This window comes from Oncorhynchus keta, chromosome 22, assembly GCF_023373465.1.
Source record: "Oncorhynchus keta strain PuntledgeMale-10-30-2019 chromosome 22, Oket_V2, whole genome shotgun sequence".
Lineage (NCBI taxonomy): Eukaryota > Metazoa > Chordata > Actinopteri > Salmoniformes > Salmonidae > Oncorhynchus > Oncorhynchus keta.
The window spans coordinates 718,052-738,489 of record NC_068442.1 but is presented as its reverse complement, the minus strand read 5'-3'; the positions used below and the strand labels follow the sequence as shown (position 1 = coordinate 738,489).

General features: G+C 43.5%; 1 protein-coding gene across 1 annotated transcript in view; it reads right to left on the bottom strand.

The window, feature by feature from the left end:
* The window catches only part of LOC118400934 (CD82 antigen-like), a 51,754-nt gene that overhangs the window by 14,408 nt on the left and 16,908 nt on the right, over window positions 1-20,438 (bottom strand). Inside the window, exons 3-4 of the mRNA XM_035797971.2 lie at window positions 17,081-17,153; window positions 768-892 (exon numbers count right to left, since the gene is read on the bottom strand). Of these exons, the coding sequence (XP_035653864.2) occupies window positions 768-892; window positions 17,081-17,153 (198 nt within the window). The remainder of the gene's footprint in view (window positions 1-767; window positions 893-17,080; window positions 17,154-20,438) is intronic.

The following is a 20,438-nucleotide window of genomic DNA, read 5'->3' as shown; positions in this document are numbered from 1 at the left end:
CAACCGGCCGATTAATCGGTATCGGCGTTGAAAAATCATAATTGGTCGACATCTAGTTTATAAACACTTCCACAACAAATCAGGGCCGCCAAATAAGAATTGAAGACCCAAGAGTCAATGAGTAATTTGAAATGTGAAACTTTAGGTTTAGCATTAGCGTGTTAGTAGTGGTGTTGTGTGTACAGTGGAAAGAAGAAGTATGTGAATCCTTTGGAATTATCTGGATTTCTGCATAAATTGGTCATAAAAGTTGATATTTGCAGGAGAATGTAAGGCTATCTGTCCGCCAATTGAAGCTCGACAGAAGTTGGGTGATGCAACAGTCCTGGCCTCAACCCGATTGAGATGCTGTGGCATGACCTCAAGAGAACGGTTCACACCAGACATCCCAAGAATATTGCAGTTTTGAGACAGTTTTGTAAAGAGGAATGGTCCAAAATTCCTCCTGACCGTTGAGCAGGTCTGATCCGCAACTACAGAAAACGTTTGGTTGAGGTTATAGCTGCCAAGGTAGGGTCAACCAGTTATTAAATCCAATGGTTCACATAGTTTTCCCACCCTGCACTGTGAATGTTTACACTGTGTTCAATAAAGACATGAAAAAGTATAATTGTTTGTGTGTTATTAGTTTAAGCAGACTGTTTGTCTATTGTTGTGACTTAGATGAAGATCAAATTTGATGACCAATTTATACAGAAATCCAGGTAATTCCAAAGGGTTCACATCATATTTCCACTTCATATTACTCGGTGTGTGTGTTTACTCACCAGGCCCAGCAGGCAGCGTATCTCATAGATGGCTCCTATACAGCCCAGGAAGCCCATGGCCATGGAAAGAGACCCCACACTGATGAAAATGTAGGACACTACCTTCAGGGTAGTAGAGGATTCCTCTGTAGGGAAGACATAGTGGAAAAGGTCAACTCTCAGCCCACACTAAACCAGAATCCATTTTACCTACTAGCTAAAATCAGGCCTACTCCTGGACTAAAAGGTATGCTCAACTAAAAAGGTATGCACATGTGGCAGATGAAGTACCATCTAACCTGTGCATTCAGTAGTACCGTAGTCAAGCAAAGCAACGTGGTCTGCCACAGACCAGGGCTCAAATGAGGCATTCTAAACATTCTAGCAATTCTCTGGACTACAAGAGTTTAAATGGCCCACCAGAGCAAAGGAGGAGATACAGAGCATTCACAAAGTATTGAGAACCCTAGTTGTTTTCCACATTTTGTTACATTACAGCCTTATTTTAAAATTAATTTAAAAAAAAAATCCCCTCATCAGTTTACACACAGTACCCCATAATGACAAAGCAAAAACAGTTTTTTTTGGTGCTAATTCATGTAAAATAAAATAAACGGAAATGTCACATTCACATAAGTATTCAGAACCTTTACTTAGTACTTTGTTGAAGCACCTTTGGCAGCGATTACAGCCTCGAGTCTTCTTGGGTATGATGCTACAGGCTTGGCACACCTGTACTTGGGGAGCTTCTGCTCCAAATCACTGGGGCCACAGCCAGAAGAACCAGAGAGTCCTATATACTGCATGATAACCTTTTACTCAACCCTGTTCCATGAATAATACAATCACAATATAGTCACATCAAGCCAGCCAAAATGCTCTAAAGATAAAACGCAATAAGTCACTTCAAAATATTGGCTCAAGGTGCAGAATATATTAATTTCAGAACCTGCCTTTGTTAAATCTATACTGTGGCAATACCAGTCACCTTATATGAATGGTAAACTACTGTTTGTGTAGCCTATTGTTATTTTATAATTTATTTTAAAAGAAAGTTGTCTTTAAAAAGTATGGTAATTTCTTATCAAGATTGGGGGAAATATCCCTGGACTGTCCATATTTGAAATGTGTATTAAATGAAGTCAATCATGATACTTATATAATTATGTTTTTTTATCAAGTGAAAATGTAGTGTAATAAAGTTATTTCAAATAGCACACATATTATTTTTCCATTGATGGTGAAACAGCCCACTATTTCTATATTCTTATACTCTAAGTATTTTTTCACTCATAAGTCCAGAACGTAGACACAGCTGTCTAGTATCATAATCACATGGCAAGGTAACATGAGAGACCAACTGATCTGTAAGAATTTTTGTTTGTTTTAACATGTTATCTCCCGTTAGTATCTTTTTAAGAAATACAGCGTTAACCTGCAGGGGCACGTTAAGTTCTGCATTTTCGTTGCAATTGACCCTACATGTCCATGAAGGATAAACAATGCCGGTATAATCATATATCTATTCTACAGTATAGCTATAGTGAAAGTAAACCAAGTCAGCGTAGTACAGTACATCACTGTGTGTACAGACAGACATATATAGGCTATCAGTAACGTTTGTTTGCTCTGTTCTAGGCCCTCTCTTATTCTCGCTATACACCAAGTCACTTGGCTCTGTCATAACCTCACATGGTCTCTCCTATCATTGCTATGCAGACGACACACAATTAATCTTCTCCTTTCCCCCTTCTGATGACCAGGTGGCGAATCGCATCTCTGCATGTCTGGCAGACATATCAGTGTGGATGACGGATCACCACCTCAAGCTGAACCTCAGCAAGACGGAGCTCCTCTTCCTCCCGGGGAAGGACTGCCCGTTCCATGATCTCGCCATCACGGTTGACAACTCCATTGTGTCCTCCTCCCAGAGCGCTAAGAACCTTGGCGTGATCCTGGACAACACCCTGTCGTTCTCAACTAACATCAAGGCGGTGTCCCGTTCCTGTAGGTTCATGCTCTACAACATCCGCAGAGTACGACCCTGCCTCACACAGGAAGCGGCGCAGGTCCTAATCCAGGCACTTGTCATCTCCCGTCTTGATTACTGCAACTCGCTGTTGGCTGGGCTCCCTGCCTGTGCCATTAAACCCCTACAACTCATCCAGAACGCCGCAGCCCGTCTGGTGTTCAACCTTCCCAAGTTCTCTCACGTCACCCCGCTCCTCCGCTCTCTCCACTGGCTTCCAGTTGAAGCTCGCATCCGCTACAAGACCATGGTGCTTGCCTACGGAGCTGTGAGGGGAACGGCACCTCAGTACCTCCAGGCTCTGATCAGGCCCTACACCCAAACAAGGGCACTGCGTTCATCCACCTCTGGCCTGCTCGCCTCCCTACCACTGAGGAAGTACAGTTCCCGCTCAGCCCAGTCAAAACTGTTCGCTGCTCTGGCCCCCAATGGTGGAACAAACTCCCTCACGACGCCAGGACAGCGGAGTCAATCACCACCTTCCGGAGACACCTGAAACCCCACCTCTTCAAGGAATACCTAGGATAGGGTAAGTAATCCTTCTCACCCCCCTAAAAGATTTAGATGCACTATTGTAAGTGGCTGTTCCACTGGATGTCATAAGGTGTATGCACCAATTTGTAAGTCGCTCTGGATAAGAGCGTCTGCTAAATGACTTAAATGTAAATGTAAATGTAAATGTTTGTCTTCCTCCTCTTCTGAGGAGGAGTAGCAAGATCGGAGCACCAATGCGCAGCGTGGAACGTGTTCATGATGAATTTATTAAACACAGAACACTAAAACAAAAATAACAAAGAGAATGACACGAAACGAAACAGTCCTGTCTGGTGACATACACAAAGACAGAAAACAATCACCCACGAAACACAGGTGGGAAAACGCTACCTAAGTATGATTCTCAATCAGAGACAACTAACATTTTACATTACATTTTACATTTAAGTCATTTAGCAGACGCTCTTATCCAGAGCGACTTACAAATTGGTGCATTCACCTTATGACATCCAGTGGAACAGCCACTTTACAATAGTGCATCTAAATCTTTTAAGGGGGGTGAGAAGGATTACTTTATCCTATCCTAGGTATTCCTTAAAGAGGTGGGGTTTCAGGTGTCTCCGGAAGGTGGTGATTGACTCCGCTGTCCTGGCGTCGTGAGGGAGTTTGTTCCACCATTGGGGAGCCAGAGCAGCGAACAGTTTTGACTGGGCTGAGCGGGAACTGTACTTCCTCAGTGGTAGGGAGGCGAGCAGGCCAGAGGTGGATGAACGCAGTGCCCTTGTTTGGGTGTAGGGCCTGATCAGAGCCTGGAGGTACTGAGGTGCCGTTCCCCTCACAGCTCCGTAGGAAAGCACCATGGTCTTGTAGCGGATGCGAGCTTCAACTGGAAGCCAGTGGAGAGAGCGGAGGAGCGGGGTGACGTGAGAGAACTTGAGAACTAACGACACCTGCCTCTGACAACCCACCCCAACTCACGTCCTGACCAACCTAAAACAAATACATAACAAAATAACTAAGGTCAGAACGTGACAGTACCCCCGGTGCGGACTATGGCCGCAAAACCTGAACCTATAGGGGAGGGTCTGGGTGGGTGTCTGTCAGCAGTGGCGGCTCTGGCGCAGGACGTGGGCCCACTCCACCATAGTCTTTCTCCACCTCTTAACCCGCCTCCGTGGCGCCTTTCGAGCGGCGACCCTCGGACTGGGGACCCTAGCAACGGGACCCGAATGGACGGGAGATTCCGGCAGCACCGGACAGGAAGGAGACTCCGGCAGCTCCGGAGTGAAGGGCGATTCCGGCAGCTCAGGACAGACGGGCGACTCCGGCAGCTCAGGACAGACGGGCGACTCCGGCAGCTCAGGACAGACGGGCGACTCCGGCAGCTCAGGACAGACGGGCGACTCCGGCAGCTCAGGACAGACGGGCGACTCCGGCAGCTCAGGACAGGCGGGCGACTCCGGCAGCTCAGGACAGACGGGCGACTCCGGCAGCTCAGGACAGACGGGCGACTCCGGCAGCTCAGGACAGACGGGCGACTCCGGCAGCTCAGGACAGGCGGGCGACTCCGGCAGCTCAGGACAGGCGGGCGACTCTGGCAGCTCAGGACAGGCGGGCGACTCAGGCAGCTCAGGACAGGCGGGCGACTCTGGCAGCTCAGGACAGGCGGGCGACTCTGGCAGCTCAGGACAGGCGGGAGACTCTGGCAGCTCAGGACAGGCGGGAGACTCTGGCAGCTCAGGACAGGCGGGAGACTCTGGCAGCTCAGGACAGGCGGGAGACTCTGGCAGCTCAGGACAGGCGGGAGACTCTGGCAGCTCAGGACAGGCGGGAGACTCTGGCAGCTCAGGACAGGCGGGAGACTCTGGCAGCGCTGGACAGGCGGGAGCACCTGCCACCGGAGACCTGCCACCGGAGGCCTGGTACGTGGAGGAGGCACCGGATAGACCGGACTTTGGAGTCGCACTGGAGGTCTCGAGCACCGAGCCTGCACAAACCTACCAAGCTGGATACTCCCAGTAGCCAGGCCAGTGCGGCAAGGTGGAAGAGACCGCACTGGGCTGTGCTGGCGAACCGGGGACACCATGCGTAGGGCTGGTGCCATGTACCCCGGCCCGAGGAGACCAGATGCGCTGAGCCGACTTCATGGCACCTGGCTCGATGCCCACTCTAGTCCGGCTGGTACGAGGCGCTGCGATGTAACGCACCGGGCTATGCCTGCGCACCGGGGACACTGTGTAACTCACGGCATGGCAGTGGGTGCGAAAGACGAAACAGCCCTGTCTGGTGACATACACAAAGACAGAAAACAATCACCCACAAAACACAGGTGGGAAAAGGCTACCTGAGTATGATTCGCAATCAGAGAGAACTAACAACACCTGCCTCTGGTTGAGAACCATACCAGGCCAAACGCAAAACACAATATAGAAAAACGAACACAGACAACCCACCCCAACTCACACCCTGACCAACCTAAAACAAAGACATAACAAAAGAACTAAGGTCAGAACGTGACACGATCCCACTTCAGACAGGCAAAAACACATACATTTATACTTTATACACACACTCATAACCTACATGCATGCATACGTCAGTCGCAGTGGTTATGGGATAATGAAAAGGCCTGGGTTTCACAGGGTGGGTCTACTACTAAGTATAGAGCAGGACACCCCATACAGACAGACTGTATGTGGCTCAGGACTATAATTTATGGGGATGTAACACACACACTGATCTATATCCAGTAAAGCCCCCTCCAATGTGCATGTGTGTGTGTTACACACATACGGCACTACAGAGCCATACTGAAATACGCTAGTTAAAAGGGCTCACACACAGAAAACACAGATCTAAGCTCCACCTGTCTTACAGCACTTGGCATCCGCTGACAGGAGCCTCTCACTACAAAACACAGATTCTTTGTGGATATAGAGGAGAGAGGAGCAGTTGTACTGAGCACCAGTGTACTATACTGTAAGACTCAAAGCACGTGAAGTAAGGAACACAGTGGACTGACAGAGATCAGCCCAATACTTCCTAACTCTGACCAAGGTCGTTGGTGACAGAAAAGTTAGCAAACAAAACAGTGAAACTTGCATGCAGACTTCATTTCACAGCTGGATACTTTCTAAAAGCAGGATCTCAAGGCCTTCAGATTAGTAACTTCTCTCCGAATGCACCTCTTGTCACATCTGCTCCTGCTATGCCCTCTGGTGTTCATCCAGTGTCTTCTTGACCTGCAGTTACTCCCCCTGTACACTCTCTCTCCCTCTTCCTCTCTGTGTGATTGTGTGGTTGGAGACAGGTGTGCTGGAGTCAGAGCAGATCCCTACCAGATGCAACTTGTTCCATAATAAAGACCTCCACAAAATTCAGTCCTGCCACTTCAACTCTGCCAGATCATAATCTCTGCACAGTCAGTTCGCAATTATATCCATTTATGATTATTCAAGATCCTGTTACTCTGCTGTGCCTGTTACCCTGCCTGACACCATTTATCGTTTCATTGCATTTACCGATATGTCTCTGGCTCCTGTTCCACATTCACCACCCAACTACCCTAAATTCCCCTCAGGATCTGCTTACCCTGTTCTACTCAGCTAACTCCAACCTCAGTCTCCACATCTGGTTTTTCTGCAAGTCATCCGAGCTTCCCCGGATCTGCACTCCATATCTCTATGTGTAACAATAAATATTTTGGTTAATTCATCCCTGTTTCCTCATCTGAGTCTGCTCTTGGGTTCCCCTGTGTCGCTCCGTGTAACACATCTGTATTCTCTAGTGGTAGCGTAGCTAAAACAACTTTTCCCTGTAGTCAGGATGTGTTCTCTGCTCTACTCTGTCTTGTACTATGGCACATTTCCAAGTAGGTCTCCTTCCCCTGGAACTGCCAAAATAGTTCCTCTGGTGGTTTCCACAGAAACGTACATTTAAAGAGTTTATTTCAAGGCTGCATCCCAAATGGCACCCTATTCCCTTCGACCAGGGCCCATAGGGTGCCATTTGGAAACCAGCAGCTGCTCAGATTTAGGGGGATTATTTGGCATAGCAGGGTTCAATGTATAAACATTTCCAGCTAGGGCAACATATTTAGTCTGTATTCAAATACCGAATGAACGCATCAAATGGAGCACATATTCTCATTTTAAACACAGTGATTCCACATTGACCTCAAATTCAATCTGTAAGACAGATATAATATATCACGTTTTTACCTCAACAAGATTCAGTGTGGGATACATGTGAACTGAAAAAACATTCCCTGAGCTAAACTGATAAATGCAGCAGTTTGAGATTGAACCCAAATTCAACCTGTACAATGGATATAATACATATTTTTACCTCATAAAGTGTGTGTTTGTGTACATTGAAAAAATAATTCTATGAGCTATAATCTTTCTCTCATCTTAACTGAAGTATAGCCTTGCAGATCATAATTTCACACTGAGTTTTGGCACAAGATCGTAGATCTCCCTCACCAAGGCCAAGGTCTTTTGTTTAAATATATGTCAAGCTGTGTTTTCGCGAGCGCTCCAATGATGAACTGTGTGTCGCGCGCGTCACTATGGTGAACTACTAACAGAGTGGCACTGATAGAGAGAGAACAGTAGTCCAGTAGCTACTCCCATGGTGGAACAGCTGGACTCAGAGAGTCGGTCCCCATGGAGGAAGAAGGGGGAGAAAAAGGAGAATGAATATAGTGAGCCCCTCGAGAAGGAAGAGGGGATATCCTAAGGGTTCCCCACCTTCTTGATTTGAGGGGTAGATATAAAACGCCGCATAAATCCATGATGCTTTAGGCTAGAAGCAAGCGGTAAAATGCCAGAGGAAGACATGACTCTGATGCACATGGTTTCTCTCTATGACATTCAGGAACTGAGCTACAACCTTTTAAAGTAGAGGAGTCATTACAAATTGACTTGGGAAGTAATCTTATACAATTTGTGACTGTCGCTATCAATTGATCAATTCACTTTCTGTAAAAAATAATATGTATAATTAAATTGAGGGTTCATATAGATTATCATAATAAAACATTTGGTAGTGGAATAATATTTGGGGAAATTGGGTCTAGATTTTATTTTCCTTATCAATTATTATACATTTTATTATTATTGTCTTGAGTCTTGTTAAACTACGTAGAATTGCAGGTAATAAGCTTAAAACAAGTCTATATACAGTGGGGAGAACAAGTATTTGATACACTGCCGATTTTGCAGGTTTTCCTACTTACAAAGCATGTAGAGATCTGTCATTTTTATCATAGGTACACTTCCACTGTGAGAGACGGAATCGAAAACAAAAATCCAGAAAATCACATTGTATGATTTTTAAGTAATTAATTTGCATTTTATTGCATGACATAAGTATTCGATTACCTACCAACCAGTAAGAATTCCGGCTCTCACAGACCTGTTAGTTTTTCTTTAAGAAGCCCTCCTGTTCTCCACTTATTACCTGTATTAATTGCACCTGTTTGAACTCGTTACTTGTGTAAAAGACACCTGTCCACACACTCAATCAAACAGACTCCAACCTCTCCACAATGGCCAAGTAAAATTGGGTAAAATTGTAGACCTGCTACAGGACAATAGGCAAGCAGCTTGGTGAGAAGGCAACAACTGTTGGCGCAATTATTAGAAAATGGAAGAAGTTCAAGATGACGGTCAATCACCCTTGGTCTGGGGCTCCATGCAAGATCTAATCTCGTGGGGAATCAATGATCCTGAGGAAGGTGAGGGATCAGCCCAGAACTACATGGAGGACCTGGCCAATGACCTGAAGAGAGCTGGGACCACAGTCTCAAAGAAAACCATTAGTAACACACTACGCCATCATGGATTAAAATCCTGCAGCGCATGCAAGGTCCCCCTACTCAAGCCAGCGCATGTCCAGGCCTGTCTGAAGTTTGCCAATGACCATCTGGATGATCCAGAGGAGGAATGGGAGAAGGTTATGTGGTCTGATGAGACAAAAATAAAGCTTTTTGGTCTAAACTCCACTCTCCGTGTTTGGAGGAAGAAGAAGGATGAGTACAACCCCAAGAACACCATCCCAACCGTGAAGCATGGAGGTGGAAACATCATTCTTTGGGGATGCTTTTCTGCAAAGGGGACAGGACGACTGCACCGTATTGAGGGGAGGATGGATGGGGCCATGTATCGCGAGATCTTGGCCAACAACCTCCTTCCCTCAGTAAGAGCATTGAATATGGGTCGTGGCTGGGTCTTCCAGCATGACAACGACCCAAAACACACAGCCAGGGCAACTAAGGAGTGGCTCCGTAAGAAGCATCTCAAGGTCCTGGAGTGGCCTAGCCAGTTTCCAGACCTGAACCCAATAGAACATCTTTGGAGGAAGCTGAAAGTAATTATTGCCCAGCGACAGCCCTGAAACCTGAAGGATCTGGAGAAGGTCTGTATGGAGGAGTGGGCCAAAATCCCTGCTGCAGTGTGTGCAAACCTGGTCAAGAACTACAGGAAACGTATGATCTCTGTAATTGCAAACAAAGGTTTCTGTACCAAATATTAAGTTCTGCTTTTGTGATGTATCAAATACTTATGTCATGCAATAAAACGCAAATTAATTACTTAAAAATCATACAATGTGATTTTCTGGATTTTTGTTTTAGATTCCGTCTTTCACAGTTGAAGTGTACCTATGATAAATATTACAGACCTCTACATGCTTTGTAAGTAGGAAAACCTGCAAAATCGGCAGTGTATTAAAAATACTTGTTCTCCCCACTGTATATCTTAGGTTGGGGGCATTTTTTTTTTTCAATGTGAAAAAGGGGGTCCTGGGGGAAAAAGGTAAGGGTATGGTCCGAGGGAATATAGGGGGAGGATACAGGATCTCAGCTATCTGTAGAACAGCTGGATAATAAAAACAATGCATGATAAAGAGACTGGGGCCAGGGCTGTGCTGTGCTTTGTGTTATGTCCCGGACACCCGACCTTGGTCAGAACAGATGGTGGTTCAGTATCCCATATTCACAATGAGTGTCAGAATATTAGTAGTGCTGATTTAGGATTGGGTACACCTTTTAGATTATAATGAATACGATTATATGGCAGATCCTAGATCAGTAGAGAGGGATCATCGCCTAGGCTAAGCAGCAGGCATCAATCAATATTCAGTGACCTTGGAAAACATCAAGAGGGAAATGCCGATTCCAGAATCTCCATCCCTCAGTGATATATTTAATTTAGCCTTTATTTAGCCATGAAGTCCCATGAGATGAGACATATTTTTTTAAAGGAGACCCAGTGGAAAATGATGACCACAGGGAAGAGAGGAGGGAAGACCCAGGCCAGGCCTGAGAGGTCCGGGAAACATGTTACGTTTCTATGTGTGTGTGTGTGTGTGTGTGTGTGTGTGTGTGTGTGTGTGTGTGTGTGTGTCACAGGGAAGAGAGGTCCGGGTAACACTTCCAGTTCTGGCCAGTTAATACTCTCTCCAGACTAAATATAGACTATCTACTACTCCACCTAACCTTCTGTGAGAGATCTCACTGGTCGCTCCAGCAATACAACTCATTGACGGAGTTGGAATCAACTAGAATTAAGTTCAGAGTTATGCAGGAAAAAAATCCTACACGCCAAGAGAAGTACATTTCCAAGAGCAGTTCAAATAGAAAGTTGGATATGTATGACTTCCCGATGAAAATCAAAAGAAGAATCATTGAAGGGAGAGGATCAACTTTATGCTCTTCTGTAGCTCCAAAGGTGGTTTTCCATCCATGTTTCCCTTGATGGCCTGCTCTCTCCTTAAGCTACAGATTGAGACTGGGCTTGCTACTGACTTGCAGTGTCTATAAGAAACCAATAAAACTAAAGCAGAAAAGATGGTGGGGATATCTGCTACCTCTTAACACGGCATGTAAAGGTATTGAAACAGATCTAACCATATGTGTCCGCGTGTCTGCTTCTGCGCGTGCGTACAAAGTGTTTGTACCTGCATATATGACTCGTTTCAGGAAACTAGGCGTATGTCGCAAGTCACGACTTCACAGGAGAGGCTTCAACTTTAATGTTTTTAAATTTTTTATCAAAATGGGTTTTCGGGCAGAAATGCCTTCTTGAACATTTGAACATTCATGTGCCTTAATAACAAACGTGAATGCCATCTGTGCCATTTAGCAACAGGAAAAGTCAGGAACCTTCCCGCTAGCCATGATTGGCTGAGATAATGAATGGGCTGGACATGCCGAGAGATGAGTTTCGGATTGGTCTGCCGTGTAGCATCTTCTGTCTATAAAATGAGCTGCTCGTTATGAGTCGATAAACCTTTCTACTGCAGTTTTTTATAAAGATATAACGTTAGCCATGGAGTACTACAAATGTGTTGCTACTTGTCTCTAACATTGCTGCCCTGAATTTATCAGGCACTATCGACAAAGGTCAGTGGGAAAAAGTTGTGATGGATTACTTTCAGGAGGACAATCGTACCATGCTCACTCTCTCTGACTCTGAAAATGAAATCAGACAATGTGAACCAGAGTAACTTGACACAACGGGCCAAGCAAGCTGTACAAACAAAACAGAAATGACACAGGACGTGTTATTTAATGAAAGGGGTTTTGCAGTCTGCTGTGAAGCATTCCACCATGTATACGGGTAAGAGTCTAGCTACAGATTCAGATATTATACATACAGTTGAAGTCGGAAGTTTACATACACTTAGGTTGGAGTCATTAAAACATGTTTTTCAACCACCTCACAAATTTCTTGTTAAAACCTCTCTGGGATATGTGGGACGGTAGCGTCCCACTTGGCCAAAAGCCAGAGAAAATGCAGAGCGCCAAATTCAAATAAATTCCTATAAAAATCAAACTTTCATGAAATCACACATGTAAGATACCAAATTAAAGCTACACGTGTTGTGAATCCAGCCAACATGTCAGATTTCAAAAAGGCTTTTCGGCGAAAGCAAACGATGCTATTATCTGAGGATAGCACCTCCATAAACAAAAGAGAGAAAACATTTCAACCATGCAGGCGCGACACAAAACGCAGAAATAAAAATATAAATCATGCCTTACCTTTGACAAGCTTCTTCTGTTGGCACTCCAATATGTCCCATAAACATCACAAATGGTCCTTTTGTTCGATTCATTCCGTCCATATATATCCAAAATGTCAATTTATGTGGTACGTTTGATCCAGAGAAACACGGGTTCCAACTTGCGCAAAGTGACTACAAAATATATCAAACGTTACCTGTAAACTTTGCCAAAACATTTCAAACTATTTTTAGAATACAACTTTAGGTATTTTTTAAAGTAAATAATCGTTAAATTGAAGACGGGATGATCTGTGTTCAATACAGGAAGACAACAAACTGAAGCATGTTTTCTGGTCATCTATCAAACAGTACACATGAAGTGACCCTCGTTCAAGATGGCCGTACTTCTTCATCACAACCAAGTCCCTTAGAAATCTGGATTTCCATAGAAAAGAGGGTGATGTCAAAAAAAATAATCTGAATGGTTTGTCCTCAGGGTTTCGCCTGCTACATAAGTTCTGTTATACTCACAGACATGATTCAAACCGTTTTAGAAACTTAAAGTGTTTTCTAGCCAAATCTACTAATAATATGCATATCCTGGCTTCTGAGCCTGAGTAGCAGGCCGTTTACTTTGGACACACTTTTCATCCGGACATGAAAATAATAATATGCATCTTATCTTCTGGGGATGAGTAGCAGGTAGTTGAATTTGGGCATGCTTTTCATCCAAAATTCCAAATGCTGCCCCCTATCCTAAAGAACTTAACAAACTATAGTTTTCGCAAGTCGGATAGGACATCTATTTTGTACATGACAGAGTAATTTTTTCAACAATTGTTTACAGACAGATTATTTAACTTATAATTCACTGTATCACAATTCCAGTGGGTCAGAAGTTTACTTAGCTTCTGATAGGCTAATTGACATCATTTGAGTCAATTGCAGGTGTACCTGTGGACGTACATCAAGGCCAACCTTCAATCTCGGTGCCTCTTTGCTTGACATCATGGGAAAATCAAAAGAAATCAGGCAAGACCTCAGAAAAAACTATTGTAGACCTCCACATGTCTGGTTCATCCTTGGGAGCAATTTCCAAATGCCTGAAGGTACCATGTTCATCTGTACAAACAATAGTACGCAGGTATAAACACCATGGGACCACGCAGCCGTCATACCGCTCAGGAAGAAGACGCTGTCTGTCTCCTAGAGAGGAATGTGCTTTGGTGCGAAAAGTGCAAATCAATCCCAGAATAGCAGAAAAGGACCTTGTGAAGATGCTGGAGGAAACAGGTACAAAAGTATCTATATCCACATTAAAACCATTCCTATATCGACATAACCTGAAAGGCCATTTAGCAAATAAGAAGCCACTGCTACAAAACCGCCATAAAAAAAAGCCAGACTACGGTTTGCAACTGCACATTGGGACAAAGATCGTACTTTTTGGAGAAATGTCCTCTGGTCTGATGACAAACAAATTGGACTGTTTGGCCATAATGACCATCGTTATGTTAGGAGGAAAAAGGGGGCTTGCAAGCCGAAGAACGCTATCCTAACCGTAAAAGCACAGGTGTGGCAGCATCATGTTGTGGGGGTGCTTCGCTGCAGGAGGGACTGGTGCACTTCACAAAATAGATGGCATCATGGGGCGGAACATATGTGGATATATTGAAGCAACATCTCAAGACATCAGTCAGGAAGTTAAATCTTGGTCAAAAATGGGTCTTCCAAATGGACAATGACCCCAAGCATAGTTCCAAAGTTGTGGCAAAATGGCTTAAGGACAACAAAGTCAAGGTATTGGAGTGGCCATCACAAAGCCCTGACCTCAATCCTATAGAAAATGTGTGGGCAGAACTGAAAAAGCGTGTGCGAGCAAGGAGGCCTACAAACCTGACTCAGTTACACCATCTCTGTCAGGAGGAAATAGCCCAAATTCCCCCAACTTATTGTGGCAAGCTTGTGGGAGGCTACCCGAAACGTCTGACCCAAGTTAAACAATTTAAACCGGGAATACTATTATTCTGTCATTTCACATTCTTTAAATAAAGTGGTGATTCTAACTGACCTAAGACAGGGAATTTTTACTAGGATTAAATGTCAGGAATTGTGAAAAAATGAGTTTAACTGTATTTGGCTAAGGTGTCTGTAAACTTCTGACCTCAACTGTATCTAATTTTGTCAGAAAGTTGTTTTTATTGCAAGTTAAAGTTTATTGTTAGCGAGCTAGCTGAAGCTAGGTGGGTGGCTGGCTAGCTAACATTATGTGTAGGATCTGTCGAGTAATATTATCTTAGAAATACATTTGCATTGCTAGTTGTAGCCTAATGTTAGCTAGACAGGAACTAGCTAACATTGAACTTTATTTGGTTAACTTTAGCTAGCTATGACAATCCATTTGTATTGCTAGTACTCTATGGATTAGGATTATGGTTCATTGTTTAGCTAGCATATCTAAACAAATGATTGGATTGATGACATGACCCATCAAGTTAGACAGGTGTGTATGATGGTGATTACGGCTATCTATTGTATTATAATGTTAAAATATTTGTATCTGGAATTTGACTTTCAGCATCAGTAGAACACGCCTGACTCTCCTCCACCAGTCATACAAGGAGAATGATCTAATGCCTCCCATCAAAAAGAGAGCTGGCTCAAGCAAGCAATTGTTTACAGTGAGCAGTCGGTCTGCAGTGGTCAAAACAAGAAAAAGTTTGTGCTCTGGTATTGTGCCTGGCGGACCATGCACAAACTCCACCATAGTCTGGACATTCACTTCCTGGTGGAAAGCTTGCAACAACACCTGAGTCCGTAGTGCAGGCCACTGCCACAGATCAAGCAGTACCAGCACTTCAGGTGAATATTATTTTCACTGCATTGTATGAGGTTATTTTTCTTATCTAAACTTGGGAGATGAATTGATGTTACGCAAGGTTGTAATGTCCTCTCAATTTTTTTTGTTATTTCCTGTTTTACAGTTTCGATGCTCTGGAGCCTGGTATTGTTGTCTCCAAGGAGCATTCGGACTCAGTCGTGACCAGGTTTTAGCTGCTGCGCAATGCTGACATCCTTCCTCCCATTGATGGTCAGCCTGTACAAGCAACCACCTTGACTGGACACAGCTAGACAAACATATATTTTTGACAAGATCAGGGAGTTTTGTGACAAAGAGGCTATGGACATCACATGCCCTGCACCAAAGTCAATGGCAGCACAGAAACAGGCTCTCCGAATATAGATTACCTTGTTCATGCGTGGTTTGGACTTGGAGTGAGTTCCCAGTCATCAACACTATCTGCAGTGCCTCTATTCACATGACTCTCTCCTAACACACATGCCATACGTTGCTACTAGTGGTCCTTCTGTAGCTCAGTTGGTAGAGCATGGCGCTTGTAACGCCAGGGTAGTGGGTTCGATTCCCGGGACCACCCATACGTAGAATGTATGCACACATGACTGTAAGTCGCTTTGGATAAAAGCGTCTGCTAAATTCCATATATTATTTATATTATTACTACAACTTAAAAAATGGATCCTGCTGCTCAACCACTTTTCCCTTGATTGTATGCATATAACTACCTCATACATCACTGATATCATTATTGATATTGTTCTTGAACATAATGTATATTATTTTTATTTTTTTTCTACTGGCATTGACACTTGTTATTTTTTTTCTTTATATTGACACTCTCTCTTTTTGATATTGCTACTATGCAAGTAACCATTTCGCTTTACCGTTTACTCCTTCTGTAGAGACCCATCCACTTAACAAGATGTGGCTGTGGGATTATAGCATTTCTTTTACATGAGCCATCAATTTAGACAAGTGGCACCTAATATTTTTAAAATATTTTTCTGTTTAACTGGAATTTTTCCTTATTGTAGGCTACTACTTTTACCTCTTAGTCTTAATCTTTACTACACTACTCACTGTGTAGCACATGACCTCACATGTGAATCCTTAAAGAAATGGGTGGGGCTGGCTTAAGAGGGTGTGAACAATGGGTGTAGACAAAGAAGAGCTCTCCAGTAGGTACCAAAACATTCAAGGGCCATTTTCTCAAAAGTGAGGTTACACATTTATCAACGTTCAAAGCAGAATTACTTTCCCATTGTTCCTCAAATACAACGTAAGATAAACAATTTTGTAGCCCTGTGTCTCTGCTTTTATCCAAAGCAAAAAACACAGTTTCAAATGTTGCTACATAACACCAAATTAAGGTGGTCGGGCACATATGGAGACAATATAGGAAATAAGGTGACATGCTGTGTGTGAACGGCAAAGTTAGTAGGGTTGAAGTAAGCTGTCATCCTCTAACACAGTATGAAACTACTTAAGATGTTAATCACCAACCTATCGCTAGTGATCTGTCACTTCCGCCTGTATGTGTTTGCATTTGCGCATGCATGTGTGTGAGCATGCATGCCTGCCGAACCAGATAGCTGTTTCTAGTGGTTGAGAGTACCATACGCTATCTATCAGTTGTGGGTCACATTTTTGTTTTAGTGCTTACATCTGCTCTTAACTTATGGCCCTCTTCCCTTGGGTTGGTGTTTGTGGGAATGGGACAAGTAAGATGAGAGTCACTTTAACTGCACAGACTGGGCTAAGGGTTTAGGATTGGACATGGATTGAAGTAGTAACAGTAGTAACACTTTGGGATCTGACAATCACAATTTCCAATCTCTACTTTTCGCTTCTCCTGTGCATAGAACACTTGAGCAAAGACAGACAGTATCAACAACTATCAGGCAAGATCACAAAGGGTGTGCCTGTGTTCTTACTTACGCAGAACTGCGATGAAGCTCTGGTTATCCAGGAGAACCCACAGTCCAAAGCCCATGATCAATGCTCCAAAGATCTACAAAGGGAAAAGGATTTGAGTTACAAGGTGGCACTCATTATTATGGTCCATAGAGCCAGATAGCAACAATTGTCCTGGACCAGTACAATACAATAGAGGCAGGTAGATTCTTACTGAAAATGTTGGGCTCATTGCAAACCAGATCAGTGAGATATCAAATCGAGACAAATTGAAAAGCGGTGTGTCTCTAAAATAAGAAATTATAATATGTCTGCTCCCTCTCATTCTCTCTTATTTTTCAAGTCTGGTGCACTCAGCCTGTTGTTACATTGGTATCGTTTGTATCATTTTACTTTGCCTGGGAGAACTATTAGCAAGTGGCTAGGCTTAGCTGTACCACAGGCTCTGACATAGAAATAAGAGTATGGCTTTGTGTCCACGGTTGCACCTTTTAAAATGCAGAAAACCACCTCTCTCTAGCTCAAACCGTTCAAAACTAAAGACCTATTTTACCGGAGCAAAAGAAAATTACTTCTAGTATGGTTTCGTGGGACTCTCTTAAAGGGGTACAGACAAATTAATCATAATTTTTTTGTGAAGAATCAACAACAAGTGGGACACAATCATGAAGTGGAACGACATTTATTGGATATTTCAAACTTTTTTAACAAATCAAAAACTGAACAATTGGGCGTGCAAAATTATTCAGCCCCTTTACTTTCAGTGCAGCAAACTCTCTCCAGAAGTTCAGTGAGGATCTCTGAATGATCCAATGTTGACCTAAATGACTAATGATGATAAATACAATCCACCTGTGTGTAATCAAGTCTCCGTATAAATGCACCTGCACTGTGATAGTCTCAGAGGTCCGTTAAAAGCGCAGAGAGCATCATGAAGAACAAGGAACACACCAGGCAGGTCCGAGATACTGTTGTGAAGAAGTTTAAAGCCGGATTTGGATACAAAAATATTTCCCAAGCTTTAAACATCCCAAGGAGCACTGTGCAAGCAATAATATTGAAATGGAAGGAGTATCAGACCACTGCAAATCTACCAAGACCTGGCCGTCCCTCTAAACTTTCAGCTCATACAGGGACAAGACTGATCAGAGATGCAGCCAAGAGGCCCATGATCACTCTGGATGAACTGCAGAGATCTACAGTCGTATATTGCACAAATCTGGCCTTTATGGAAGAGTGGCAAGAAGAAAGCCATTTCTTAAAGATATCCATAAAAAGTGTCGTTTAAAGTTTGCCACAAGCCACCTGGGAGACACACCAAACATGTGGAAGAAGGTGCTCTGGTCAGATGAAACCAAAATGTAACTTTTTGGCAACAATGCAAAACGTTATGTTTGGCGTAAAAGCAACACAGCTCATCACCTGGAACACACCATCCCCACTGTCAAACATGGTGGTGGCAGCATCATGGTTTGGGCCTGCTTTTCTTCAGCAGGGACAGGGAAGATGGTTAAAATTGATGGGAAGATGGGTGGAGCCAAATACAGGACCATTCTGGAAGAAAACCTGATGGAGTCTGCAAAAGACCTGAGACTGGGACGGAGATTTGTCTTCCAACAAGAAAATGATCCAAAACATAAAGCAAAATCTACAATGGAATGGTTCAAAAATAAACATATCCAGGTGTTAGAATGGCCAAGTCAAAGTCCAGACCTGAATCCAAACGAGAATCGGTGGAAAGAACTGAAAACTGCTGTTCACAAATGCTCTCCATCCAACCTCACTGAGCTCGAGCTGTTTTGCAAGGAGGAATGGGAAAAAATGTCAGTCTCTCGATGTGCAAAACTGATAGAGACATACCCCAAGCGACTTACAGCTGTAATCGCAGCAAAGGTGGCGCTACAAAGTATTAACTTAAGGGGGCTGAATAATTTTGCACGCCCAATTTTTCAGTTTTTGATTTGTTAAAAAAGTTTGAAATATCCAATAAATGTCGTTCCACTTCATGATTGTGTCCCACTTGTTGTTGATTCTTCACAAAAAAATAAAATTGTATATCTTTATGTTTGAAGCCTGAAATGTGGCAAAAGGTCGCAAAGTTCAAGGGGGCCGAATACTTTCGCAAGGCACTGTATAAAATACATCTTAAGAGAACATGTATGATTTTGCAGTATGAATTAGATGAGATGGAGGTCATTACCATGAAATTAATTGATCAAAAAATGCTAGGTGCCGCAGAATTTTATATCCAATCAAGGTGTGCCATGGTTCAAAAAAGGTTAGGAACCACTGGTCTACACCACACCTTCTCTACTGTAACAGATCCGTCGGAGACCTCCCATTCAGACTAACCTAACACATAAAGGGCCAGATTGAAAAGTTCTGAAAGGGAACTAGCCAATAGAGGAGCCAGGTCTAGACCAGAACCAAAAGGTCTGAACCTGATCAGAGTTTCTTGTTAAATTTTCATTTCCGGTCCAGACCACGTCCTTTTCTGACACTCACCTCCAGCAACGAACGGATGTGTTAGACAGCCAGATTATCTGCCAATTATTTGGTAACGAGTCAATAAAGTGTAGCCTAGTGGTTAGCGCGTTGGGCCAGTAACCGAAAGGTCGCTGGTTTGAATCTCTGAGCTGACAACATGAAAAATGTGTCAATGTGCCCTTGAACAAGGCACTTCACCCTAATTGCTCCTGTAAGTCTCTCTGGATATCAGTGTCTGCTAAATAACTGAAATGTAAAAATGTAGCCTAAAGTGCAGGGTGGAGTTTATGTCTGGTAGTGGGGGGGTCAACCCAAAAGATGAGAGGTTCCTAATTCACCACTTTCCCTTGACTTGGAAATGGAAACCTAATTGAGAACTCTTCATTTAGACTAGAGGGTCTGTTTCAACCTCATTAGGTCCATATAAACTAGTACTATGCAGTCCACTACTAGCCTCTGTCCACAGATGCTTTCCATGAAGGGCGGTGAGTGTTCACATCAAAAGCCTGAGTCACATTTACTACACACAGACACACAGTGAGTAAATTGGAAAGGAGGTAAAGAGTCAGGTTGGAAGGTTTAATATAGGAGCTGTTGTGTAAGTTTCAGGATGGACTGTCTGGGTTTTGATCAAACACACTTGTAGGTTGTGTTTGAAGAGTGAAGTCTCTGCCAGGTGAAGTCTTTTGACCTCAATGGTATTTCCTAACTTTCTAAATAAAGGTTAGAAGATGAAAACCACCAGTTCTGACTGTGTTGCTACAGTACAGTACTACAACACTTATCACTTTGGAAAGTAACACGTACTCTGCTAATCTCTGGGATATTTCAATAAACAGCCTACCATATTCAAATGATAATGAAAACAGGAACAACATGGAAAGAACAGCAAACA